The sequence below is a fragment of the Dipodomys spectabilis genome, unplaced genomic scaffold (assembly GCF_019054845.1).
Source record: "Dipodomys spectabilis isolate Male_0828 unplaced genomic scaffold, ASM1905484v1 ptg000233l, whole genome shotgun sequence".
NCBI lineage: Eukaryota > Metazoa > Chordata > Mammalia > Rodentia > Heteromyidae > Dipodomys > Dipodomys spectabilis.
In genome coordinates, this window is record NW_024870910.1 from 5,079,038 (window position 1) to 5,104,159 (window position 25,122).

Sequence of the window (25,122 nt, forward strand, 5' to 3'; positions counted from 1 at the left end):
GTGCCGTCCAATTCCAACCCCAGGTGGAGGAGGCCACACACGCTGACACACTGTGTCCTAGGTGCCGACTGGGCGCCTTTGCCTGTGATCGCACTGACACGACAGTGGTAGAAAGCAAGTGTCCATATGTTCATTTTCTAAGAGATCGGAAAAGATCACTCGATCAACACCACCACGAGGAGTTGAACTCAGATCTGTTCCAGACTCCAAAGCCTGGGTTGTTTGGAGTATCCCAGAATCCACCTAGAACACACACAGCCAGAAACAGTGCTCGGCCAGGATCATTTACCCAGAGACCCCGAGAGAGAAAGAGAGAGAGAGAAAGACAACAAAGATTACGGAATTAAAATAGCGCTTTTAATAGAATTTTCAGCGAGTGTACAGTATGTACTTTATATCATATATTTCTAAACTGCTCCTCTGGAAAATAAGAAGCTGCCAAAATACAGAATACCACACTCAGAGTCTCCTGAGTCTGTATTCCTTCTCATCTAGTCTGTGAAACGGGGATTGTTCTTTTATCCTTTTACCCCCTACTAGTTAAATTCAGCCTCGGCTGGTTTCTTTGGAACCGCTGGAGCCCTCGGTGAGGGAAAGCAACGTCAAGAAGAGGTTTCAGAAAGCATCATCAGTGAGCCATCCCCCACCCAAGCCAGAGGATGGAGAGAGAGGGAGATGGGCACACCAGGCCAGCGTGGATTCTTTAGCAACCAAGGGAGGAGGAAGGCCCCCTCTCTGGGGGCCTTCCACTGGTGGCCACAGATCACCTCCTTGGTCCTTGTCACAGGCCTGTGCTTTGGGGCCTCAAAGGAGCGTACAGTCCAACAATCCCACGGGACCCCTTAATTCTGGGGCAGGCCAGGGCATGCTAAGTCAGGCCCGCTCGGTCTGTGGGTGGCTGGCGGGCTGTTCTCTGCCGGAAGTGGAGCCCCTCAGCTTTTCCCAAAGGATGCTTCTGAAGGTGACTGGGACTCAGGGCACGTTTTCTCAGCCTCAATGTCTTGGTACTCTGTGCCTAAAGGGGGGAGGAAGGGAAGAAGAAGAGCCAAGAGGAAAACGAGATCGGTCTTTTCTTGCTTGCCCTGCTTTCTGGTTACGTTTTCTAGCATATCCTGGCGTTCCAGCGAACCGGTTAAGTCAGAGCTTGGTGTTCAAACACCCAGGTGCTGGCATGTACTCCGTGTTGCCCCAAGGGACCACATGGCAAGCCCCAGGATCTTTACCGGTGACAGGAATTTCTGAGTTTGTTAACCTATGTGTCCATACCGCCACCCAAGTACAGATTCCTTTGTGGTCATGAACTTAGCTTTGTGTCACGTAAGTCATCAATAACAAACCATGTCCTAGGATCCGTAAGGGTCACTTTGCAGTCTAGTAAAGAGTAGTCAGAGCCAGGCACTGGGGGCTCACGCCTGTCATCCCTAGCTACTCAGGAGGCTGAGATCTGAGGTTGTGGTTTGAAGCTAGCTAGGGCACAAAAAGGTCCATGAGACTCTCTTTTCTCCAATAAGCTACTCAGAAAAAGCTGAAAGTGGAGCTGTGGCTCAAGTGGTAGAGTACTGGCCTTGAGAAAAAGAATCTCAGGGACAGCATCCTGGTACTGAGTTCAAGCCCCAGGACTGGCAAACATGTATGCACGCATGCGTGCGCGCACACACACACACACACACACACACACACACACACACACACACACACTGTGACTGACACCACAATATCACACTTTCTCTTCCAGCATTCTGGACCAGTGTAATTCTCATTCAGCTATGTGGTCACTGTACGCTGTCGGAAGCTATCTGCAAAACGCGGTTTTAAAACCTATCTCACACTTCTAGAAAAAGGATGTTGTAGTTCCATTTAAAAAGTATTAAGGGCTGGGAAGGTGGCTTAGTGGTAGAGTGCTTGCCTTGCATGCATGAGACCCTGGGTTTGATTCCTCAGTACCACCTAAGCAGAAAAAGCCAGAAGTGGTGCTGTGGTTCAAGTGGTAGAGCACTAGCCTTGAGCTGAAGAGCTGAGGGACAGCGCCCAGGCCCAGAGTTCAGGCCCAGAGTTCAAGCCCCATGACCGACAAAAAAAAAAAAGTGTTAAGCCAGGTACTGGTGGCTCACACCTGTAATCCTAGTTACTCAGGAGGCTGAGATCTGAGGATCACGGTTCAAAGCCAGCCTGGGCAAGGAAGTTCATGAGACTCTTATCTCCAGTGAACCACCAGAAAACCAGAAGTGGTGCTGTGGCTTAACATGGTAGAATGCTAGCCTTGAGAAAAAAAAGCTTATGGACAGTGCCCAGGCCCTGAGTTCAAGCCCCACAACTGACTGACAATAAACAAACGGTATTAACTATCCAACTTGTCCCTGTGGAGATCCGTGAACCATGGAGGTCTTGGCTGGCTGTGCCCTTAGCTTTCATCGCAACTTCTGTCCACGTATCTGTCCACTCTAAGCTGGAGATATGCAGAGTGAGAGTGTGGAAATGTTTCTTTGAAGCTAAGACTCGGCGCCCGCGGGAGGAAACCACGGGTTCCTCCTCCGCTTTGGCGAGGCTCGGTCTCTTAAGAGTCTTGGGGAAGACTCTGCTGGGAGATTTGAAGCGAGGAGAGGGAAATATGGAACAGAAGTGAAAAGCCTTCTTGTTTAGAAGAACAAGTGAGATCAAGATGATGGCTAGCCAGGAAGCTTCTGGTATGGCTAACGGTGAGGATGGAGCTTTAAGGATCTCTACTGTTCAATGATTGATTAATTATCACTAAATACAAGGAACAGTCGCAAAATGGCCAGAACCTCCCACCTGCAGGATGTCAAAGCTCCTGGACAATTTGCTACACGTTTCCCTTTGATCAAAGCACATCATCATCATCATCATCATCATCATCATCATCAATCATCATTTGCACCTTGTGTCGGGAGAAAAAATCCAACACTGATGATCAGCATCAACAGCTGATGGTCGATTTGAGTCATTACTGAAAGACATATTTAAGTCGGGAATTGGGAAGGGAGTAAGTCTGGAACTGAGATGAAGACACAGACAACGAGTGTTGGAAAAACCTCAGTGTGAGAAGACTGCTGATCCCCAGCTGAGCTTCGAATGCACCACGCACGAGGGTCCATCCTCCCGCCCGGGGTACTGTGGACCGGCCAGGGGAGACCCTTCCAGTCCCTGGATGCTCAGAGAGCATGTTCAGAACGCATTGCCTCTCACCTGCCCATTCCAAGAGCAACACAGGAAGGACAGACGTCCCCTGGCTGCAGCTGATGTCCTGCTCTGTTGGGTTTATGTGAGGTCCCTGGATGCCATCTGGGCAGAGACTTCCTGAGAGTCCTTCAAGGGGGGCCTGGGCCCTTCTCATACTCCCTGGTGGGAAGGGACACTCAGTAGGTGGTCATAGACCTGAGCTTCACTCACTGGCAGTTTTATTCCCAGCTCTGCCAGTTGTGTAAGCCTTCTAAGACTACTTCCCCCCGCTCCCCTTCTATAAACTAATACACAAGATAAGCTCTGTTCAGCGGTAGCTCCGAATAAGTACTTGACAAATGTTAGCTACAAGGGTCGGTGGCTCACACCTGTCATCCTAGCTACTCAGGAGGCCAAGATCTAGGGATTGCAGGGTAAAGCCAGCCTGGGCAGGAAAGTCTGTGAGACTCTTATCTCCAACAAAGGAAAACGGTGGTGCTGTGGCTCAAGTGGTAGAGGGTTAGACTTGAACAAAAAGAAGTTCATGGACAGAGCCCAGGTTCTGAGTTCAAGCCCTAGGACTGGCCAAAAAAAAAAAAAAAAAAGAAAAGAAAAGGCAACTATTAGCTTTTATTATTAGTGTTTATGACTCATTCTGCCTGGCAGATTGCTTAGCTTTAGATGGCCAGGGTTTTACTTAGGTGAGGAGGAAGGAAGATGAAATGTTCTCTTTAGCATCTGGAGTCACTGTTCTTTTTCTAGGTCCTGCCTTTCTCCCCTAAGTATCCATTTTGATCGGGCAAAGAAAGAATGGATGATCATGTTAGATGAATGGCCAAGTGTGAGAGATAGAAAGGACTGCACTCTATAGTTCACATTCTCTCCAGCACACAACAGAAATACGGTTCCTTTCGATCATAAAAACCTAAGGTAAAAGGTACTTACCTCCTTCGAAATGAACGAGACATTGGAAATTAATGAGATCTCTGAACTAGACTCTCCTGGGCAAGATCACTAGCATAGACACCAACTCTCAGACCTTGTGGGAAAATGGCTCAGCCAGTGGCAGAATTTGGGGTGACTCCATGCTGGGATGGCAGTGTCCCCAAACGCTTCAGGCCTTAGCCTGTTCTTGGGAGGCCGGCATGCCGCGGTCCCCTTCCATGCACTGAGGATGGCCTTCTATCAAGTTTTATTGGCAGTCGGCTCACTTGTTTGCCTAGTTAGCACCTAGGGCTGATTTCTAGGTTACAACCGCAAGGTTCAGTGGTTTGGATGGAGATGAATGGCCTATAAGGCCTGAAGCGTTTATTGGCTGAGCAACATCCCAGATCCCCGCTGTTCTCCAGCTCTCTTGCTAGGTCACTTTCTCTGAAGCCTTCCTGGTCCACAGCCCTGTATTGAACTGAACCATCTGAACCATCACTGTGCAACAGGCCTTGCAAGCTAGACCCATCCTGGATCCCCACGTTCGTTAACTGGTTTGACTGGTGTGCGGGTCTGTCCAGCTTGTTGAACTCTGAGCTCTTGGAGCCCAGGGGCCATGTTGGGTGTCTTTTGCCTTTGTACCCAGTTGAGCAATGAATCAGGACACACAATACCTTCTCGAAGGAAGTCAGCCCTGTCCTGCTGGTGTCTGAGGCGTGGGAGCTCTTGTCTGTGGCTGAGGCATCACAGATTCTTGAGGGACAAGATCATCTTTGTCTCTCTGAATTTTCTGATGTCGCCAGTGTGGTGATCGAGCAACTCTGGGTGGCTGAGGGACCTTACAAAGTCTAAGGAGGGGTGTGTGTGTGTGTCAGTGTGGGTCAGTGCAAGAGACCTGCCAGTGAGTCTTCTGATTGGCTCCTGGGCAGCCCCTGGGCTGTCTTTCAGGGCCAGGTGCTCCTAGGAAACCAGGTCCTTGAGCAGGGAGGTGGGTGGAGCTTCATGTCATGGAGCCTGGGTAGGGTATGGTGAATGAGGAATGCAGGACAGAAGGGGGGAAGAAGGGGAGGGGAGGAAGCTGCATTTGGATTCCAAATGAATTTCCTAGAGCCATCTTAGTTTTGCCTCTTTGGGGAAACTCGTTGCCTCCTGGGTGTGTGACTGGGACTCTAACCTAAAGCTGAAAGAGAAATAGATCATGGTTGAGAAATAATCAAGTATGCCTGAGTTCTGGCCAGATAGCTGGCTCTCCCAAGCCATTTAAACCATCAGGTAAGAACAGCAAAAGGTAGCAAGTACTCCTTGTATTTTGGACTAAGAGACCGCATGCCTCGGTTTCTCTGTTCATCTAAACCAACCTAACCACCATGAGCCACAGAACACAGTCTGACTCCAACCAATGGAAACACAGGGTTTCCTTTTGCCTTGGCCTTCTGCTATGTTCATTTCTACACTGGATGTGTATTGCTTCATATTGCTGAGTAGTGTTTTTAGAACGACATGGAGCTTAGGAGAAAAAAAATAGCACAGGAGTTGGCAGGTCTGGCTAGAAGTACACTTCTGCCTGCTCCGGAGACATTAAGTAATTCTGCCAAACAATTCCTTAGAGGCCCTGGGCTTCTCAAGTATGTTTCTGGTTAAGTGCTAATAACTGATTCGTGGGTGGGGGCGGGCCTGGTGAGACTGTGAAGGGATCCACCCCCCTTTCTGAGGTGTGTCCACAGGGAATGTGGGCGTCTGGGGACCTTCCTAGTTAGGAGGAGGAAAATAAGGAGACAGGCCTTCCGCTTAAGCTGAAGGAAGAAAACATATTTACTTCATATGGAAGTAATATTGGTTTAAAAAAAAAACCCAAAACAACATCCCAAACCCCCAAACCCCTCTTGGTCTATATATAGGAACAAGACCTTTTCACCTCTTGTTGGGCATGTCTAACTTGGAAGGGGAACTCCATTTTCTAGGTTTACCCCGGCCCTTCCTGCTTTGCTTTGTGTAAGTCCAAGGCTGAGCTTACACCTTTTTACTCAAGAAACAAACCAAACCCTACTCCAAAGCACACGGAGAGCCCAGAGCTAGCTCTGGATATACAATGTTCTTTGTAACCCAAAGGCAAAAGAAGAACTACACTGAATTCACTGTTCCGTAATACCTAAGAGAAATTAAAAACCTCCAAGAGGTTGTAGGGCGCCTGGAGCCATACTGCCCCAGGGGGACTTTAACTGGGCAGTCCATCCATCAGCTCCCAGTAAGCCTGAACCCTGGATTTGGTTTTCCTTTCTCCACCTTCTAACATCTTTTTTTTTTTTCTTTCATTCAGCCTAAAAAAGAAGGGAGGGGGGGAAAATCCAAGATACAAAGAGTTTAAAAATTCTGTTGTCTTTCTTTCTCTTTTTCTTCAAAGCAAATAGTCCCATGAAACAAACACTAGGATAGCTAGGGCTTTTGATACGTTGTTTACCGATTCTGCAGAGGTACAGAACATTCTAGAAGAACACAGTGACCTATGAAACAGTGCATCGACAAAAACAAAAGGAAAACAAAACCTGTATGGGAAGGGGGTCCACACCTGCAGAACATCGGAGAATCCGGTACCTGATGATGTGGTTGGTGCGCCGTGTTTGCCCTGGACTAGCTATGGGAACCGCACACTCTTTTGGTTGGCCTTTCTCGATGCTTTCCTTAGTACTGTCCCCCAGAAATGCGGTTACCCCTCCACGCAAAACCACATCTAAACGCAGCTCCTTTTCCACAGAATGTGCAAGCAAAGGCCTAAAAGGGCTGCGTGGCTGAGATCACACAATCAAGGCCGGGGGACCAGAGGCCGACTTGCAATTCATCGTTCTAACCCATCTTGTCTCTTCTCTTAAAGGCAGGCCGCATAGAAACTCTTTTTATTTCCTTTTGGGAAGCATTTTTCTCCCCTTTCTTCTCCTGGTCACACATGATCTACACTTGTTTTGCAGAGTATTCAAATGAGGATAAAAATGTGAAAAATGGCAATCGATGAATTGCATCCCTGGAATCACATGAACATTTTTTTTGGTGTTTTTTTTGTTGTAGTTTTGTCTTAAAGGAGGAACGTAAAAGCAACCAGCATAAGGAATCCTGCAGGGTGTGGAGCTGTGTTAGTGGTGGAAGGGTTAACAGAGACAGCAGTAGTTAAAAATAGGATTAGAAGATTATTCACACAACAGTTTGAAATTTGTACGCATTGGATTGGTTTTCTCTCTCTCTTTTTCTTTTTTCTTTTTTTTGGAAAAAAAATGGAAAAATGTTTGGCAAATGTAAGCAAATGAGTTGGGCTATGTTGGGGCTCACCGGCTCTGAGGGGGTCAGTCATAGCCAGGTGAGACCAGCCGCTTCCTGAGTCACGCTGGGGGAGGCTGGAAGGGGAGGTGGCGCCCATCGGAAGTGCTGGCCTCCACCCTCCAGCCTCCCTGGGGGTGGGGGTGGGGGAGCAGCCCTCCACCTTGAACATGAACATGGAGCTGGTGAGAGAGGCCGACCACAAGACTCACGGTGGGCATGGCCGAGAGAACTCTGGGTCCTTGAATGCCCTAGGCAGACTGGGCAGGGAGGAACCCCTCTACCCAGCGCCCCATATTGCAAGAGTAACGAGGAGCGGAGCCTTGACACCCCTGGTTCTGCAAACCCCGCTGCCCTGTGGAGGGAGAGGCTGGCGGGAAGGTGTGCCACAGGAGTTCCCACCGGCCACGCTCTCAGTTTGAACATGTGTGTGTGTGTGTGTGTGTGTGTCCACAAGTTCCAGACAGAACATCACTGTTCCCTGATTTTGGCAGTGTGAGTGGCCCGCAGTTGTCCCCATCCTGACCATTTTGGGGGGGCAGACTCGGGGACTCAGCGGGGGTGAGGATCTGCTGTGATCATCCCTTTCTCTCGCTCCTTTTTTTTCCTGAACCCTGTCTAATCTTGAGAAGAAGGACCAGGCTGGTTGTGTGTGTGTGTGTGTGTGTGTGTGTGTGTGTGTGTGTGTGCCGTGTGACGTCGTCTCTGTGTGTATTGAATTTATTATTTTTTTGTACACTTTTTTTTCTCTTTTTTTTAAGAAAGAAAGGACCGTTGGATTTCCTAGTACAGCGCTCACCCCACCTGGAGTCACTATAAAACGGATTCCATGTTCTCGCACCATTCATGGTCTTCCAGGTTGTAGATAAACTTTGTCCTATGTGCCGGGTGCACCGGCACAGCGTCCCTCCCCAGGTTGTCTAGGGTCAGGGTAGAGGCAAAGAACTCACTGGTGCTCAGCCCGCCCTCGTGGTTGAGGATGTAGCGTTTATAGTTTCTCCTCAGGCACTGCCAGGAGGTGGTGTAGAGGATGAAGGCGAAGGACTTGAGCGCGATGGCGATGCTCACGTACAGGTATCTGTAGACCACGTTGTCGTAGAGGACGCAGGCCCCTTGCTCCCCACAGAACGTGCTCCAGAAAAGGCAGGTAGAGTCGATGCCGGCCCCGAAGATCAGCGGTGGGGGGATGAAGCCTGCAAAAGGGAAAAGAAGGTTCTGGGTTCTGGCTCAGGCGGCGGGTGGCGGGCCGAGCTGTGATAGAGGACTCCCAGGGGGAGTGTGTAGAGCCAGCCCCCCGGCGGCTCTGTAGCTCTGGGGTTCAAACACACACCAAGAGTTCGAATCCCTGCTCTGCCCCTTACTACCCAGACTAGTTGTTATCTGTGCCTGGCTTATGCCAATTCATCTTTATGGAGATCACATCTGGGGTGAGCATGTGTGCCCCATGCCTGGCACACAGAAAACACCAGAGAGGGGGCAGCTGGCATCTCGGACCACAGAGTCTGCGAAGGAAAGTCCTTCCTGTAGCATCAGCTTCTCGCAGGTGTGGGACAACAGATTGCTTCTTCCATGGGCTTCCAGGCTACGCATGGAGGAACTAGGAACCAGAAGTTGAATGTGAATACGTTCTATCACCGCTGTAGATAGTATATGAATATATACACATGGAGGTTAGTGGTTGAATGGCATCTCATTTACGTTTACCTATATAATCTGCATGATACGCAAATGAATGCAAATGACACAACCACACACAATTATGAATATGCAAATGAGTCATATGTAAATGTCCGTGTATTTGCATGATACGCAAATGCAAAATAGAAATGCTATAGGATACATAAATTATACAAACATAAATGACATATAAATTATATAAATACAAATGCTATGTATAAATCATATAAATATAGAAGATATATGATATAAATTATATAAACATAAATGCTATAGAAATGATATAAATGTACATGATATATATCACTTATATCATATACATGTAAATGACATGTATGTTTGCATAACTTATGTAGCACATACACTATGTAAGTTGAGTACACACACAACCTTTGTGCATCATGGTAGTGGGCACATGGCCTCTGGTAGGTAAAGGCCTGAGTTCAAGCCTTGGCTCCGTGTCTAGCTGGTTTAGAGTACACACAGGCAGTGCTCCTGATCTTAATTTCTATGCCTTACTTTGTCCTTGAGCAAGTAGCTGTGATAACATCCCGTATCATAAAGTTAAATAGCAGGCAGGATGTATTTGCTTATTATTATGATGGTGACACCGAGGCTTGGCTGGGGGAGAAGGATTTTAATACAGTGTAAGTACTCTCACTTAAAAGGAGTGTGGGACAGGCGCGCGCCTACTGCCCACTTCTCCTCGAAACAAGGCACTGGTGAGAATACGTTCCATGTCGAGCTGGGAACCACTTTTTAAAGCCGTGGTGGTAGCCGGGTGCCGGTGGCTCACGCCTGTCATCCTAGTTACTCCAGAGCCTGAGACCTGAGGATGGTGGTTTGAAGCTAGCCCAGGCAGGCAGATCCCAGACAATCTTATCTGCAATTAATCAACAAAAATCTGGAACTAAAGACCCTGAGTTCAAGTTCCAGGACTGGAAGAAAAACAACAGCAAAATTCCCAGATGGTTTTGAATGGTGTGGGGGAGTCTCATTGTGCTGTAGGAAAAAGGGAGGAACCACGAATACAGATATGTTCCAGAAAACAAGAAACCAAAACCTAGCACCCAAGGGGACCAGGGCATGGGGCCAGCTGCCCTCAGTGCAGCCTGGATGGGGAGGGGGCATTGTAGGAACCAGATGGGATGACCCTGGACGACCTTGGATGCCAGGGTGGTACTCTGGGTATGGCATGCTCTCTCCATGGTCTGAGCTTTGCTTTATTTATTCCTGTGCAGGTCTTGGGGCTTGAGCTTGGGGCCTGGGTGCTATCTCGGAGCTTTTTTTTTTTTTTTTTTTTTTCAATTTTGGTGCTCTACCACTTGAGCCACAGCTCCACTTCCAGTTTTCTGGTGGTTCATTGGAGCTAAGAGTCTCATGGACTTTCTTGCCTGGACTGGCTTTGAACCACAAGCCTCAGATCTTAGCCTGAGTAGCTAGGATGACAGGTGTGAGCCACGGGTGCCTGGCTCTAAGAACATGAAGGGTATAGTGAGCGTGTGGATGAGATGCACCCTCAGCCCACAAGGATACATCTATCCACAAAACCACACGTTTGGGGGACCACAGACCTCTGAAATCCACCCATGGTGACCAGAAGAGGCAGAGTAAGACATTAGAGGTGCGCCACACTCTCTCCTGGCTGTCAGAAGGTGGAGGGGGAGGGGGAGGGGGAGGGGGAGGGGGGAAGGGAGGCCGCACTTCCTCCTCTCCTGATGCCTAGAGAACAGGCTCCGGGCTCTGTTCTCATCCCAGTGCTCATGAGCTTGATAGAGCTCCAAGCATTTAGAACTTTCTGGTTCTGCCCCCCTCCCCTGCCCCCCCTAGATTCCTCCCGGTGCACAACCTAATCACTCAACGTCCCAAGCACTGTGACTTAAGAAACTCTAAGCTCAATGTCCCTGCGCCTCTTTTCTGTGAGGGCCAGGGGACTTGCGGAATGGAACCGTCCAGGCTGCCCAGATGCTGGGCACCTCACCCCTCCCTCCCACATCCACCACAGCCACAGCCACCGAGCTACCTTCCTGGCATCCAGCGATCTGCAGATAGAAAGGCCAGGACAGAGAGGACATACACCATATGGGAAGCAAGTTCTGCGGCGGGAGGAACTGAGAGGTGTCCATGTATGCCCTGAGTTTGGTGAATCGTGTTGTATTTTAAGCACAGAGGACCTATGGGATGTAAGAGAGCCACTTGTTCAAGCCAAGATAGCCCCTTTAAAGTGCCCATGTATAGCTCCTTCACATAGCTGTGCCTGAGGGTTTTTATAGTATGTGTTGTTGACAGCAAGGCATGCTTCTGTGTGAGAGCCCCGCTTCATTTAGTCTTTTGTCAAGTTCTACTCTCCAAAGCTTGTGAGGAGCTAGAAAAAGCCTTCAAGTGGCTAGAAATTAGAAAGCAAAGTGTCTTAGGTTGTTGTCAGATTTTGTTTTTAGTATTTGTGGTGGAGATGAGCTTGTAACTTTATGAGTTCAAAACTGTAGGGAAAATTCCTTGGTCATTCAATCCCTCAGTTTCTTCTTCTTTCAAATAGGACTAGAGCCAGGCACCGGTAGCTCACACTTGTAATCCTAGCTACTCAGGAGGTTGACATCTAGCCAGTAGGAAAGTCTGAGACTCTTTTTTTTTGGGGAGGGGGGAGGGGTCCGGTCCTGGGGCCTGAACTCTGGGTCTGGGCGCTGTCCCTCAGCTCTTCAGCTCAAGGCTAGCACTCTACCATTTGAGCCACAGCGCCACTTCCGGCTTTTTTCTTTTTGCCTATGTGGTGCTGAGGAGTCGAACCCAGGGCCTCAGGCATGCAAGGCAAATGCTCTACCACTGAGCCACCTTCCCAGCCCACAAGTCTGAGACTCTTATCTCCACTAAACTACCAAAAAACAAACAAACAAAAAAATCCCCCCCCCCCCAAAAAAAACCCTCCCAAACAGCCAGAAGTGGAGCTGTGGTTCAAGTGGCAGAGCGTTAGCAGGGATGGTGCTCAGGCCCTGAGTTCAAGCTCCAGTACTGGCACATACACACAGACACACAGACACACAGACTGAAGCCTATTTGGTCAAGGGGCATAAAATACTACAAATGAGGTATCTGTATTTGTCCTGTAGAGACTGTCACAATGTTCATGTTCTATCACTGTGTGCTCAGGGCAGAGGTTTAAAGTCTAGGTTGAGTACCTTAACTATAGAACCTTTGTTGAGATTGCTGGTTAAGGGAAAGTATTGGCTTTCTTTTCTGCCAGGCCCATCTTTTCCTTTTCATCAACTTACAATTGTTTCCTCAAGGGGGAAATGGCGTTAGCTACCAGATTTTACATCCTAGGTGTGGAAAGGATATGAAAGATGACAATCTCACCGGATTGTCATGACGACAGTGATGAACTCTGCCTTTCTCAGACTCACCCAGTCAGTATGAGTCTCATTCATTTATCACTCACCATCAACAAAAGCCCAAGTCATCACCATCAAGAGACTGGTCCCCCAGACCAACGGGAAATTTCTAAACAATGACAGTTTGCCTAGTTCATCGATGGCCCCTCACCCCCACAGGGTCATGACCCTACATCTATTATAAATCCTTTTCATGACACCGTAACTGTCTTTATTTACATATATAGAAATGGAGCGGCTGCTTTTGGCCCTAAAGTTTGAGAACTCAGAAACTCAAAGCCAACAGTTCCCTTACCTTTTAATTCAATGTGATGATTTTTTTCCCCCACCAAACTCCTATCAGGGATTTCCAGGGTGACAGAGGTGTTTTTTTTTTTTTTTAAATTTACCTTTCTGTTAAGCTTGTGCAAGCTTGGTTTCAGAGCATGAACACACACACACAGACACACACACACACAGAGCGAGTTCTCATTTCTGCAAAAGATGGAGCCCTCCCTTCTACATGGTGCTTAGTGCTCAGAGAAAGGCTGGGAACCTTATAGATTGAAGGGTGTGTGTGTGTGTGAACAAGTTCTCTTGGCATCTAGCAGAATGCCTGAGCGGTATTGGCACATACTTGTCAGCATGGAGAGACACTGAGTTCTGTTGTCCTTGTCACCTTATTGACAGCTAGGGAGCTCAGATCTCTCCCGATGCATCAGCTGATGGAAGACCCTAGCGACGGCAGAGTTGCATTCTGGGCTCCAACTTTGCCACTTTGAGAAAGGAGGGAAAATTCATAATTTTACAGAACCTCAGTCTCACGGGTTACCAATAATCACCCAAAATAATCACGGAGCAGCAAAGTCCCCCTTACGTGAGGAAGAAGGACCAACTACCAAGAGCAAGTAGGTAGAAGGAGGAAATAAGGCCAGAGCCAGTGCTGCCTTGTGAGCTCCCCCATGGGAAATTCAAACAAGAACCAGGAAGGAACAGCCAATCCACACAGCCCATGGAAAGGCAAATAGCCAATCAGCATAATCCCCAGTAACTCCTAAGGACCCTAACCCTCTACCAGGGCTGCCTTTCTCAGTTGCCCGCTGCTTGATCTAGCAGCTTGCTAAGATGCCTTTGCTTTTCCTACTAGGTCCTCAACCCACTGCTCTGAAACCCGTGGCAGTGGTCGCAAGGATGCTTTCTTGTGGTCTTTCTGTTTTTGTTGGGATTAAACGAGATGCCCTTGGAGGGGTGCCACCAACCCATCTGGGTTTTCTTCCTAAATCCCTCTGGCTAAATGAAAACGTGCCCTTTCTGGAAATCCCTGCCTCTCTACAGGGCCCAAGTCTGCACAGAGGCCATATCCTGAAAGCAAGTCAGTTTGGGGGATCATCAGGCCCCTGCAGAAGCAAAGCCACATGGGTAGGGTGTGCATCCTCCTTCTTTTAGGCTCTTCGGTATCTAAGGAAGGATGGGGTCGTATTTCCTTAGAACCTGGCTGTCTGAATGTTCTTCCTGACTTCGGCAAGCATCGTCAGTTCATCCCTGGGTGTCTCCCTGGCTGAGCGTAGGGGTGAAGCTAGCGATAATGGAGCCCCTTGTATTGGTTGAGTCTAGGTGTAGGCTCAGTGCTCTGTGCCACTCTGGGGAATATTAAAAGGATTCTCTTACTGCACCACTGTTTAAGGCAATTGTTGCTGTTTTCCTGAAATCTATTAACAGAGATGAAAACCTCAGGGCCTGGTATGTGTACAATCTTGGCTATTTCATTCACAAGCATGGTTGGGAAAAAATAAAGCAGGGCCTATTTCTATTCTTTGGTCTAAATTTAAAAAGTGAATGGAAAGCCTTTTTTTTTTTTTTTTTTTAAAGAAAAGTCAACCCACATTCCTTTATGAGACCAAATAGGAGCTGAACATATCTTTTCCATTTCCACTTAAAAAGATGACCTCAGTTACCTGCTAAGACTTGCATTTAGCCAGGTGGAGGACAGGGACGATTCCAGCGGCCTCAGTTCCAGGGTAGCGTGGTGAGCAGGTGTATTCTCCTGCTGGGAGCTCCAAATGAGTCTCTGCTTCAGCAAGGCCAGGAAAGAGTCTGGGCCACGGAGGTGTCTCCCAGGGATGGAAAGTCTAACGAGTTCTCCTGTAGCTCCTCCTTTCTCATTCTACTCCTGAGCCCCTTATTAAAGGCCTCAGAGCTAAAATAACCTGCGAAAGATGACCTTACTACATAGTAATGGCGCAGATGAGTGGCACTCCCAAGGAGCGATGTCCCGTGTGTGTGTGTGTGTGTGTGTGTGTGCTGGTCCCCTGAGCTTTCCTGCTCAAGGCTAGCTCTCTACCACTGGAGCCACAGCTCTACTTCCGGCTTATTTTTTTTCCTTTTTCTTTTTGGTGGTTCATTGGAGATAAGAGTCTCACGGACTTTCCTACCCGGGCTGGCTTGGAACTGCGATCCTCAGATCTCAGCCTCCTGAGCAGCTAGGATGACAGGTGTGAGCCACCGGGTACCAAGCTACCAAGCTGGCTGCCTGTGTGCCCCCCCCCCCCTTGGTTCCTATCCAATAAGCAGATTCCATGACAGTCTCATCATTCCCCATTGTATCGCCATTGGCCATGCAGGGAGCAGCTCGGAGGTCGTGGGATCTGATTTATCCCTGGCCTTTCATTAGCGGGAAGGCCGTTCATCTCCTTGGGTGCTGTATGAAACAGAATGAGGCCAGGTGCCAAGACTGCCCGGCTGGGCAGCTTTTCATGGAAAGGTGAAGCGGAGTCATCTCCCTCTGGAGGAGAGTTCTTCCAAACGGATGGATCTGTGACCCATAAGGGGTCATAAAATCCGTTGAGGGGGGTCACGGCTGCTGTGGAACCCTGTGGCCTAGAACGGCAGCTGGAAGTACACGCCCTGCCTATCAGAGGTCTTCCCTCACTCGAGGCTTTGCTTCCGCTACCGCGTGCGTGTATATGCAGATGTGTCCCGGGCCACAGGGCAGCGCTCACCTCTCGATCTGCGTTATAGACACAGAAGGGGAAAGACGCTGCTCCAGCAAATGCCTGTTGGATTTTCCTGGAGCCGACAGGACGATCCAATGCCGCCGTGGGACACATCCCTCTGAATCTTCAGAGTTCAGAGATAGCTTGCATTTTTTTGTTTTCATTGCATGCTATTAAAAATGGCACTGTTTGAATTCAGACCCTTTAGGCAGGTGCTCTAGTATCTGAGACATGCCCCTAGCCACCCCCACACCCCTTTTTTCCCCTTTAGTTTTCATATAGGTCCCAGGACTGGCCTTGGATCGTGATTCTTCCACCTACATTTATGTAACTAGAATCACAGGTGTGCCCTACCATGCCCAGTTTGTTTGTTGAGATGGGGGGTGGGGGGTGGGGCGGTCTGAGTTTAAACTCCAATACTGTTACAAGACAACCAGGATGACAGCTCCCCTAGTATTCAAAATTACAACAAAGGTCATCTCAACCTAGGCCTTTTCAATGCAAGTTCAGAAAGCAGCACTGTGGCCTAACAAGGGGGCGGGGGGGCCGGGGGGGCACACGTGACTCGCAGAGCCCCACGCCCGGATGGCCTGTCTGCCCCTGGCTGGAAACGCATGGTAAATGCATGAAACCGCGTTGGAATAAGCTACAGGACGCCACAGTGGTGTTCTGAGAGCTAGCCTGCCGCACGCAGAGGCATGAGTAAAGCGTGGTGCGCTTCCTGAGGGCCGAGTTATAGCGCCGGCACGTTCTCCCTTTGGTACCAAAAGGAGGGATGTGAATTCAGGGCGGTCCAAAGACAAGAGGTAGAGCGCTAGCGAACGTTGTGGAAGTCAAGGAATGCCACAGTGTAAACTGAGAACAAATCTGTAGGCTTATGGTTTCCCTTGCTTACCAATATTAACCATCAGAGGGAGAGAGAGGGAGAGAGGGAGAGGGAGGGAGGGAATACTCTCCAAGCCTAGTACTCACCTCATACTACATCTCCAAGTCATTATGGAAGGAATAAAGACACAATACATACAAGACGTATAATACGTACCCACAATACGTACAATGCGTACAATACGTACCCAACAAACGGAGGAGGAGAAACAGAACTCCCAGGGCGTAAGACTTGAGCTCGGGGCTGACTGTCCTACGTGAAAGACATGAAGGGGAGGAGGGGGCAGGAGAAGAAAATCATTATCATTTACACCAACAGCCCCAGAGTCATTTGCCACTCTACCTCTGAGCTCTCCTTTAGGAAACAGCAAATCCTAGCACTTTACTTCCCTGCCTAAATCCTCCAACAGAACAAACACACTGTAACCGTGATGCCAAGATAAGGTGAGGAACTTAATCACGCTTGGAATAGCCAGAGCGGTCTGACCTTGTCACTCGGTCATGATGTGGACATTTCCATGTCATGGTTTGGTTGGGGTAAGGCCCTGTCTCATGGGGCAGTGCTCCGGCCTGCGCAGACTCTTAAAGTCATTCCTCCGTGACCCGGAAGGAAAGGCCGGCTTTGCACACCAGGCCCGGGCACACGCCTTCTGTTATGCTTAGGCCGTTCTGTGAACTCCATCAGACTTTGCCATGTGCTGATGATGTCCCGCTTGGACATCAAGGGCCGTGGCTCACACCCCAGGGCCTCTGGCTGTGGCACACGCTGTCCCACGGACACGGTTCTTCAACTGGAACCCAATCAGCTCCCTTGGTCTCAGTTTACCCCGGACAGACCCTCAGGATGAGCCTATCACACATTTTCTAGAACGTTCTCGTTGCATCGTTTTGAGGGGAAGCATGCCAGGAAGGGGCGGGATTGGAAAATAACTGACTCTGGGCTGATGGGACCAATGCTCAAGGCTAGCGCTCGACCACTTGAGCCGCAGCTTCCCTTCTGATTTTCTGGTGGTTGATTGGAGATCAGAGTCTCATAGACTTTCTGGCCTGGGCTGGCTTTGAACAGCGATCCTCAGCTCTCAGCCTCCTGAGTAGCTAGGATGACAGGCGTGAGCCACTGGTGCCTGACTACCATCTCTTTTAGTGACTCTTAGGGTGTAATGAGTATACCTGGTGCTGGCCTGCTCCCCTGGAGGTGTAAGGACTAATGTAGGTCGCTGGTGGCGGCGACCTGACCCCTAGCTGTGTGTGTGCCTCACAGTATGTTTTGAATGAACGCACAGGCAGGCGGATGGCTGGGCCGAAGCCTCCTGCTGACCCAGGGAGGCCCCACTGACAGTTCGAGCAGAGGAGTAGGGAGAGATAGCTGACCCACATGCACGGGTGCTTCTGGTCGGCCTGGGTTGGAATTTTCTAGATTTACTTTCCCAACTTGCAAAGCAGAAAATCGCAGATTTGCGACTGTGCCCTTAAGAGTTCTGCACAATCACAAGACCTGGCTCAGGGCCCCTCAGTACTTCTGGTATTTAGTACTTCCTGTACCCGGTACTTCTGGTATTTAGTACTTACTGTACCCTGGTACTTCTGGTATTTAGTACTTCCTGTACCCTGGTACTTCCGGTATTTAGTACTTCCTATATCCCAGTACTTCTCTTATTTAGCATTACCTGTATCTGGTACTTCCGGCATTTAGTACTTCCAGTATTTAGTACTTCCTGTACGCCAGTACTTCCAGTAATGGCTCTGCCATTCCTACCAAACACTGAGCAGGTAGGAAGAGAGGAGCTGACACTAAGTGGCTGGAGATACACAGGGACAGATAAGGACAAGGACAGGGAATGGCAGAATTTGGGGGGGGGGGTTGGGCTAGCTCTAATGACCTGTTGCTACTGGACACTGGCCAGCCATGAGCCCTGTGGTGCATTAATCCTTGAACCTTGCTAGAGTTTGTCCCTGGGGGGGGGGGGGCTGTCTGACCGGGTCACAGACAGGAGGCAGGCAGGTCCCATCACAGCACCCCAAGAACAGATTTCAAACCAAATCTGGTCGGGGGTGGGGTGGGCGGGTCTTGGTTGATCCAATGCCGTGTGCATTGACTTCTTGTCCCTCCGGAAAGGAAGATCAAGGCGGAATCCTCTCCAAAGTCACCTTCGGAGGCCCCTCGGTCTCCTCCCCGCCTGCCCACTGCCTCGTGAGATTCCATCGCGCCTGCCGTGTGGTTCCCGGGGTGTGTGTGCGGGGGAGGGGTGCGTGCCCGCTCCTTACCGGATGAGGATGATGACGGAGGGCGTCTGCGCCATGGCGCCGATCATACTGCAGATACACATCACGCACAGGAAGGTGAGGAAGGCCTCCTGGCACCCGGGGCTGGGGCACTTCCCTGGGACCACAGTGGCGTTCTCGGAGGGGACGGTGGTGAGGCATGCACAGCCTGTGAGGTTCTGGAAGGCAAACGGCCAGCCTTTTAACATGGGGTGTGAGTGTGTGTGTGTGAGTGTGTGTTCCTCTACTCAGCATCCCACTAAAGCTGTCCTAACCTAATGATGCATCTGATGGCATTCCATTAATCAGGCCTTGAAAAGACAAAACAAAACAAGTTTAAGCCTGCTGCAACCAGCAGAGAGCTGTGTTTCCTGTCTCCTGGGTATTTCCATTCTCCGGAATCCCTCCAGAAACCTGTGCTCTCCCCCCCCCCCCCCCCGCTCCTCCCCCCCACCCCATGAGAGAGGGAGTCGCGCTTCCACAATATGATAAAAACATTGCCAAATGCACATTGTAATTACTTGCCAATTTGTCTTCTCTTTATGCAGTTCTAATTACGCTGAAGTGTATTAAGAGAAAGAAATGAGGGAATCCACATTGGGTTTCTGGGCCCGTGCCAGGCGAGAAACAATGGCTGCATGCATGCATGGTGTCACAGGTAAAATCCCAGTGTGGGGTGGGAGGGGGCAGAGGGACAGTGTCCCAGCGGGTAGGAGATTTCAAGAGATTTCCAGAGCTTAGAGCAAGCTCACGAGGAGCACAGCGAAAGCCTGGGCTACTCTTATTAATAGATGATCAGAAGAGGAAAGAAAAGCTGCTGGCTTGCATTTGATCTTCTGAGGGGTTCTGGCCCGGCTGTCTCTACCCCCCCACTCCTCCGCGCCCCCCCCCCCCGCCCGTTCCCAGGCGCCAACCTTGCTCACTTGCTCGCTTGCGCTAGAGGGATATTCTGACAGCACAGGCAAGCGGAGAGAGCTGGAAGGGGCGGTGCCCAGTGCCAAGCCAATTACAGTTCAACCATAACAGGGCAGAGACCTTTAACGAATAGAAAGTAAAAGCGACATCGGGAAGGATGCGTGGCTTTCCTGTGCAGCCTCATCGGGCTGAGGGGGCCTGCCCAGGTAGAGTGTCCAGAGAGCTTTTCTGTTTCTCCTCTTCTCCCTCCCTCGCTCCCTCCTTTCTCCATAGAACATACAGGTTAAGGGATCTCGAAGTGGATCAAGGATCTTACTAGAAAGACCGAAACTGTTGAATTTATGACAGGAGAAAGAACAGGGAAAACACCAGAACAAAAATCAGCCCCCCTGGACAGCCACTTCCCGAATGGACCTCGGCAAATGGGAGCCAGGATTGACAAGTGGGATCGCGTTAAGCTAAACTGCGCCTGCCAAGCGAAGCAAATGGTGCCAACGCCCAAAGGGCAGCCTATAGGATGGGAGGAAATCACTGCCAGCTATACATTTTGACCAGAGACTAATAACCAAGATATACAGGCGCTCAGAGAGAGAGAAAGAGAGAAAGAGAGAGGGAGGCCCTATAAACTCTTAAAGAATCAACAGCCCAACTAATAAATGGCCAAATGAGCCAAACCCAAACTTTTTGAAAGAAGAGTCTCCGAGAAATGCGCATGGAATCCACCGTGCGATTTCGTCTCGCCCAGATCTTCACCTGCCTTGCAGAGGAGGGGGAATACGCAATAAGATGCTCCCAGGACCACAGTTCTTGTTAACCACACAGCAGACATGACACGCATCTCCTCATGACAAACCACCATCAGACCCCAAACGTTGGCCCCGGTAGGTCTGAGGAACTCTGGGTCGGCACCACTGGGCCACTTGAAAAGCTTTAAGAAAGCACAGACGTGCTGGGCGCTGGTGGCTCAGGCCTGTCATCCTAGCTGCTCAGGAGGCTGAGATCTGAGGACTGAGGTTCCCAGGAAGGGAAGTCCTTGTGAGACTTATCGCGGATGAACCACTAGAAAACTGGAAGTGGTGCTGTGGCTCAAAGTGCTGAGTGCTCACCTTGAGCAGAAGAGCTCAGGGACGGGCCAAGGCCATGAGTTCAAGCCCCATGACTGATAAAAAAGAAACAAAACCCAAAACAAAAAGCACAGATGCCTGGGTGTTTCAGCAATGCAAGGATTTCAGAATCTCTGAATGGGGCTCAGCACCCACCTTGGTTAAAGGCTGCCACAGGACCGTGACGTGCAGATGGATGAATGGAGACTTGAACATGCATCGTGAGACCACAGGACTGCTGTCCAGTGCCCAGAACCCACCCAGAGCTTGGCCAAGACCAGGGTCGGTTTCTATCTGTTGCTCAGTACTCCACAGCTGCTCTGCGGGGCTTGGTGGACTTTCACCTTCTACAGGTGGTGGAGAGACTGCCCCCCCCCCCTTTACCAGTCAATTATTCAAGGCATCAGAAGGATAAAGCTCCTCCCAGCTCTCTGGAAAGGGAGAGGAACAGAAACAACCCAGACAATAGATTCACACCAAAGGAAAGCTGACGGAACTAACTGTCCCGCACCCCTCCTGGCCGTACGCCAGGAGAAGAACCAGAAACTGGATTTTAGGACGGCCCGGGGTGTCTGCCTCGTGCAGGTGTGGAAGAAGAAAAGCAAAACCTAGACCCTGCATGAGACGCTGGAGAGAGAGAGAGAGAGAGAAACAGAGAGAGAGAGAGAGCACAAGTGAACACACACCCCATTCTTAAAGTCTGGTGAGAAAGCGGTACAAGTGCACAAGCCATGGGAGCAGAGGGCGGGTGTGAGCAGGTGTGTGAGCAGAGGGCGGGTGTGAGCAGGTGTGTGAGCAGAGGGCGGGTGTGAGCAGCTGTGTGAGCAGAGGGCGGGTGTGAGCAGGTGTGTGAGCAGAGGGCGGGTGTGAGCAGCTGTGTGAGCAGAGGGCGGGTGTGAGCAGCTGTGTGAGCAGAGGGCGGGTGTGAGCAGGTGTGTGAGCAGAGGGCGGGTGTGAGCAGGTGTGTGAGCAGAGGGCGGGTGTGAGCAGCTGTGGGAGCAGGTGTGCACACGCCAGTGTGGCAAGGTCGGCTGGGAGGACACTGGACCGGTAACCTCACCCTGGAAAAGGTGGCGAGGGAGAAGACGGCTTCTCAGCAGCAGTGAGAAGAGGCCGAGGCCCCCCAGATAAGGAAAAGCAGGTGCAAAGGCGGGGGGGGCATGATCCAGAGTGGGGAGAGGGGAGTTTGGGTGTGGCAAGAACTTGAAGCAATTCCACTTAGCCAGGTGGTCTTTAAGAGGCAGAGGAGGGAGGGAGACGAGGCTGGGAGGAAGCCAGGGCCCAGGGGGACACAGGGATGTCCTGATGCGGACAGATGGTCTCAGGCCCTGGGCTGGCCTTGCCCCTGGCCTGGGTGCCACCACTTTCTACCAAGCAGTGTGGACAGGCGCTGCCAGTGCGTTTTATAGTTGTGCTTGTGTGAAAGGCTCTGCCTAGGCCAGCTTCGAACCCTGATCCTCAGACCTCAGCTTCCTGAGCAGCTAGGATTACAGGCGTGAGCCACTGCCCCTGGCAGAAAAATACAGGAGGTTTTAAGACCTGTTGGGTCTCAGGATGCCGAGTTGTAACAGAGCGGCTGATTTAGGGAACATTAAAAAAAATATTAGGATGTTAACCAAGCGGTTCTGAAAACAAATAGCTTGTGCTTTGATTTTAACCACTCTCAAGACCCCAGCCATTTTTTTTTTCTTTAAAGAAATATTTATTTCTACTCCTATAAAGACATGGCTTTATCATTTAATTTAAAAAGAATCGGTTTCTCTGTGGAACGATTTATTTCCACTACAGAAAAAAAAAAATGTTAATCGCTGGCCAGGAATACATGACATTAAGGGCAAAGGAGAAGCAGGACCTTTGAACATGAAAACCCGCCACCCGTTTTCTTCTCTGTCTGGGGATGGCATGGGTGTCCGGGCTTTTCATGGTGACCGTGGCTTTCCTTCAAGAGACCCCAAGACGCAGGCAGAGCCCGGGGTCACGGGTCAGGCATCTTAGATACCAGGAAGGGGGTATCTGAGAGACACCCGGAGCGAGGGGGTCCCACCACGGCCCAGCCAGGCACTTCACATGGGGTTTTCACACACACAATGTTCTGGAGGGCTGACCGACTGGAAAAGCCACACATGGGAGGAAAAAGCCGAGAGACAGTTGAAAAGAGATGGGAAGATGGAGCAGGGTGGGAGGCATCCGGGGACAGGAAGGGAGGGGGCCTGTGCCCTGGCTTATGGCCTTCTAATTTTACCCTCCTCCTTCTCCTTTTCTCCCTCCTCCTCCTCCTCTTCCTCTTCTTATCATTCTTCTTCTTCCTCCTCCTCCTCCCCTTCTAGTCCTCCTCCTCCTTTCTTTCCTCCTCTTATTCTTCCTTCTTCACTCCCTTGTACTCTTCCTCTTCTTATCCTCCTCTTCTCCTTGCTCCTCCTCTTCTAGTTCTCCTCCTCCTCCTCCTCCTCTTCTCTTCAATGCTGGATGTAGAGTCTAGGCCCCCTCCCCCTTTTGCTTTGATTTTGTTCTTGAGACAAGATGCCACATCCCTGACATTGCCTGGACTAGCCTTGAACTTGAGATCCTCCCACCTTGGCTTCCTGAGTGGCTGGGATTACAGGCGTGTGCTACGGTGTTCGGTTGCGGTCGTCCAGCCTTTCCCCTTACGCTGTTCTGCCTGTGGACTTGGAGCTCGCTGGCTCCCCGCAGCGTCTCCACGGGCTCCGCGCCCGCAGGCCTCCTTCACTTATTTAGTTTACATTCACTCTCACACTGCTCACGCTTCCTGGAACCTCACTTGAGCTAGCTCTGTCCTCTGACCTTCTCCCAGACAACCCTGAGCTAGATCAAGAGCCACGGGCAGGGCCCCCGGGCTGTGTGGCTCTGTGGGGGGGGCTGCCCTCCCCTGCCCCCCTCCCCTACCCCCCCCCTTACCGTGCTGTTGCAGCCGGCGAAGCAGGCGGACAGGTAGGTGGTGCCATCGCTCCCGCACACGGGTGTGAACGAGTCTGTCTGGCACGCACAGTGGTTATTGCAGGGTGAGTGGGGGGCCAGGGCCGAGCTGCAGGACGGGGGGCGGGGGGACAGAATCCGTGAGCCCCGGGACTCCCCTTCCTCCTGAGCACCGAGGCCCTGCCTGTGAGCGCCAGGCAGGCGGTGCTCCCAGAGCAGTGCTCCCCCCACCCTGGGGTGCTGGGCCACGCGGATACAGTGTGTGCGGCCAACTCCGTGTCCCACAAGGGACACGCAAGCACACGCACGTGCGGAGGCCTGGCGGTCTCCCTGTGCGTCTGGATGCGTGCGCGCGCTGGGGAGCCAGCTGCGGAGGTGGGCAGGGCTTGGCCGGCGCTCAGGGCCCCCCACAGGCTCTGGGTGCAGGGGAGAAGGCGCCACATCCAACCAGGGAAGGACAAGGGGCTGCGGGACCCTCGCCCTGCCTGCTGCGGAGGCGGCTGGGAGGTCTGCCTGGGGGAGGCGCCGGCCGGGGAGGTTGGAGAGCCAGCCCCCCCCCAAGCTGGAGCCCCAAGACACGGTGGAGCCCCGTGGATAAAGGGGAAGGGCTGAGGTGGGGAGGCACCCCTGCATGGCTCCAAGGCCCAGCCTGGTGGGGCTGTGGTCACACACGTTTGGGGACAATCAGGAAACAGGAAAAGTGGCCCCAGGGCCCAGCTAGCTACTCAGGAGGCTGAGATGCGGGGATCGTGGTTCAAAGCCAGCCTGGGGCAGGAACGTCCGTGAGACTCTGATCTCCAATGAACCACCAGAAAACTGGAAGTGGTGCTGTGGCTCAGGCGGCAGAGCACTCGCCTTGAGCTGAAGAGCCGAGGGACAGCGCCCAGGCCCTGAGTTCAAGTCCCTCCCCGTCCTCCTTCCTGTCCTCCCTCTCTGGAGGATGGGCTGCCCGGGCAGGCAGGGGCTGGGGTTCTGACTGTGGCCGGGGACTCACGCGTTTCCGTAGGGCACGGTCACCCCCGCCACGGGTCCCGTGTCGCAGCCCAGGAAGAGGAAGGAGACGTAGCAGGCAGTGGACACCAGGTTGACCAGCATGGCCATGCGGATGGCGCCCAGGGCTGACAGGCTGAGCTTCTTCACCAGGAGGCCCCCGAGGAAGATGCCCAGGCAGGCACAGGGGATGGCCGTCATCCCTGGGGGAGACAGAGGCAGGCTGGTGGGGGGGGGAGGGAGGGAGGATGGGCCCACGAGGGATGTGGCACACTCGGAGGATGCGGGGAGAGAGCCGGACACAGAATGGCTCAGTGGTCACCACTCGGGTGCCGGTGGCTCACGCCAGTCACCCCAGCTCCTTAGGAGGCCAAGAGCTGAGCATCTGGCTGGAAGCCAACCTGGGGAAGGAAAAATCTGCAATGAACTACCAAAAAGCTGGACGTGGCGCTGTGGCTCAAGTGGTAGAGCGCCAGCCTGGAGCCAAAGAAGCTCAGGGACAGCGGCCAGGCCCTGAGTTCAAGCCCCAAGATTGGCCAAAAAAAAGCGACCCTGCCTTAAGTAATGATTCTTCTTTTGGGCTCTTCG

General features: G+C 51.3%; 1 protein-coding gene across 2 annotated transcripts in view; it reads right to left on the reverse strand.

Annotated features, from left to right (window-relative positions):
* Positions 1 to 343: 343 nt before the first annotated feature.
* Slco3a1 (solute carrier organic anion transporter family member 3A1) overlaps positions 344 to 25,122 on the reverse strand; it is a 124,770-nt gene continuing 99,991 nt past the window's right edge. Inside the window, exons 6-11 of one of the 2 annotated variants that reach the window (XM_042698576.1) lie at positions 24,539 to 24,737; positions 23,527 to 23,653; positions 18,596 to 18,771; positions 16,519 to 16,583; positions 8,361 to 8,603; positions 344 to 1,015 (exon numbers count right to left, since the gene is read on the reverse strand). In XM_042698576.1, coding sequence (XP_042554510.1) covers positions 933 to 1,015; positions 8,361 to 8,603; positions 16,519 to 16,583; positions 18,596 to 18,771; positions 23,527 to 23,653; positions 24,539 to 24,737 — 893 coding nt within the window. In that variant the 3' untranslated portion in view covers positions 344 to 932. Of the gene's footprint in view, positions 1,016 to 8,112; positions 8,604 to 16,518; positions 16,584 to 18,595; positions 18,772 to 23,526; positions 23,654 to 24,538; positions 24,738 to 25,122 lie in introns of those variants that run through there. The other variant, XM_042698575.1, reaches the window with a different exon arrangement.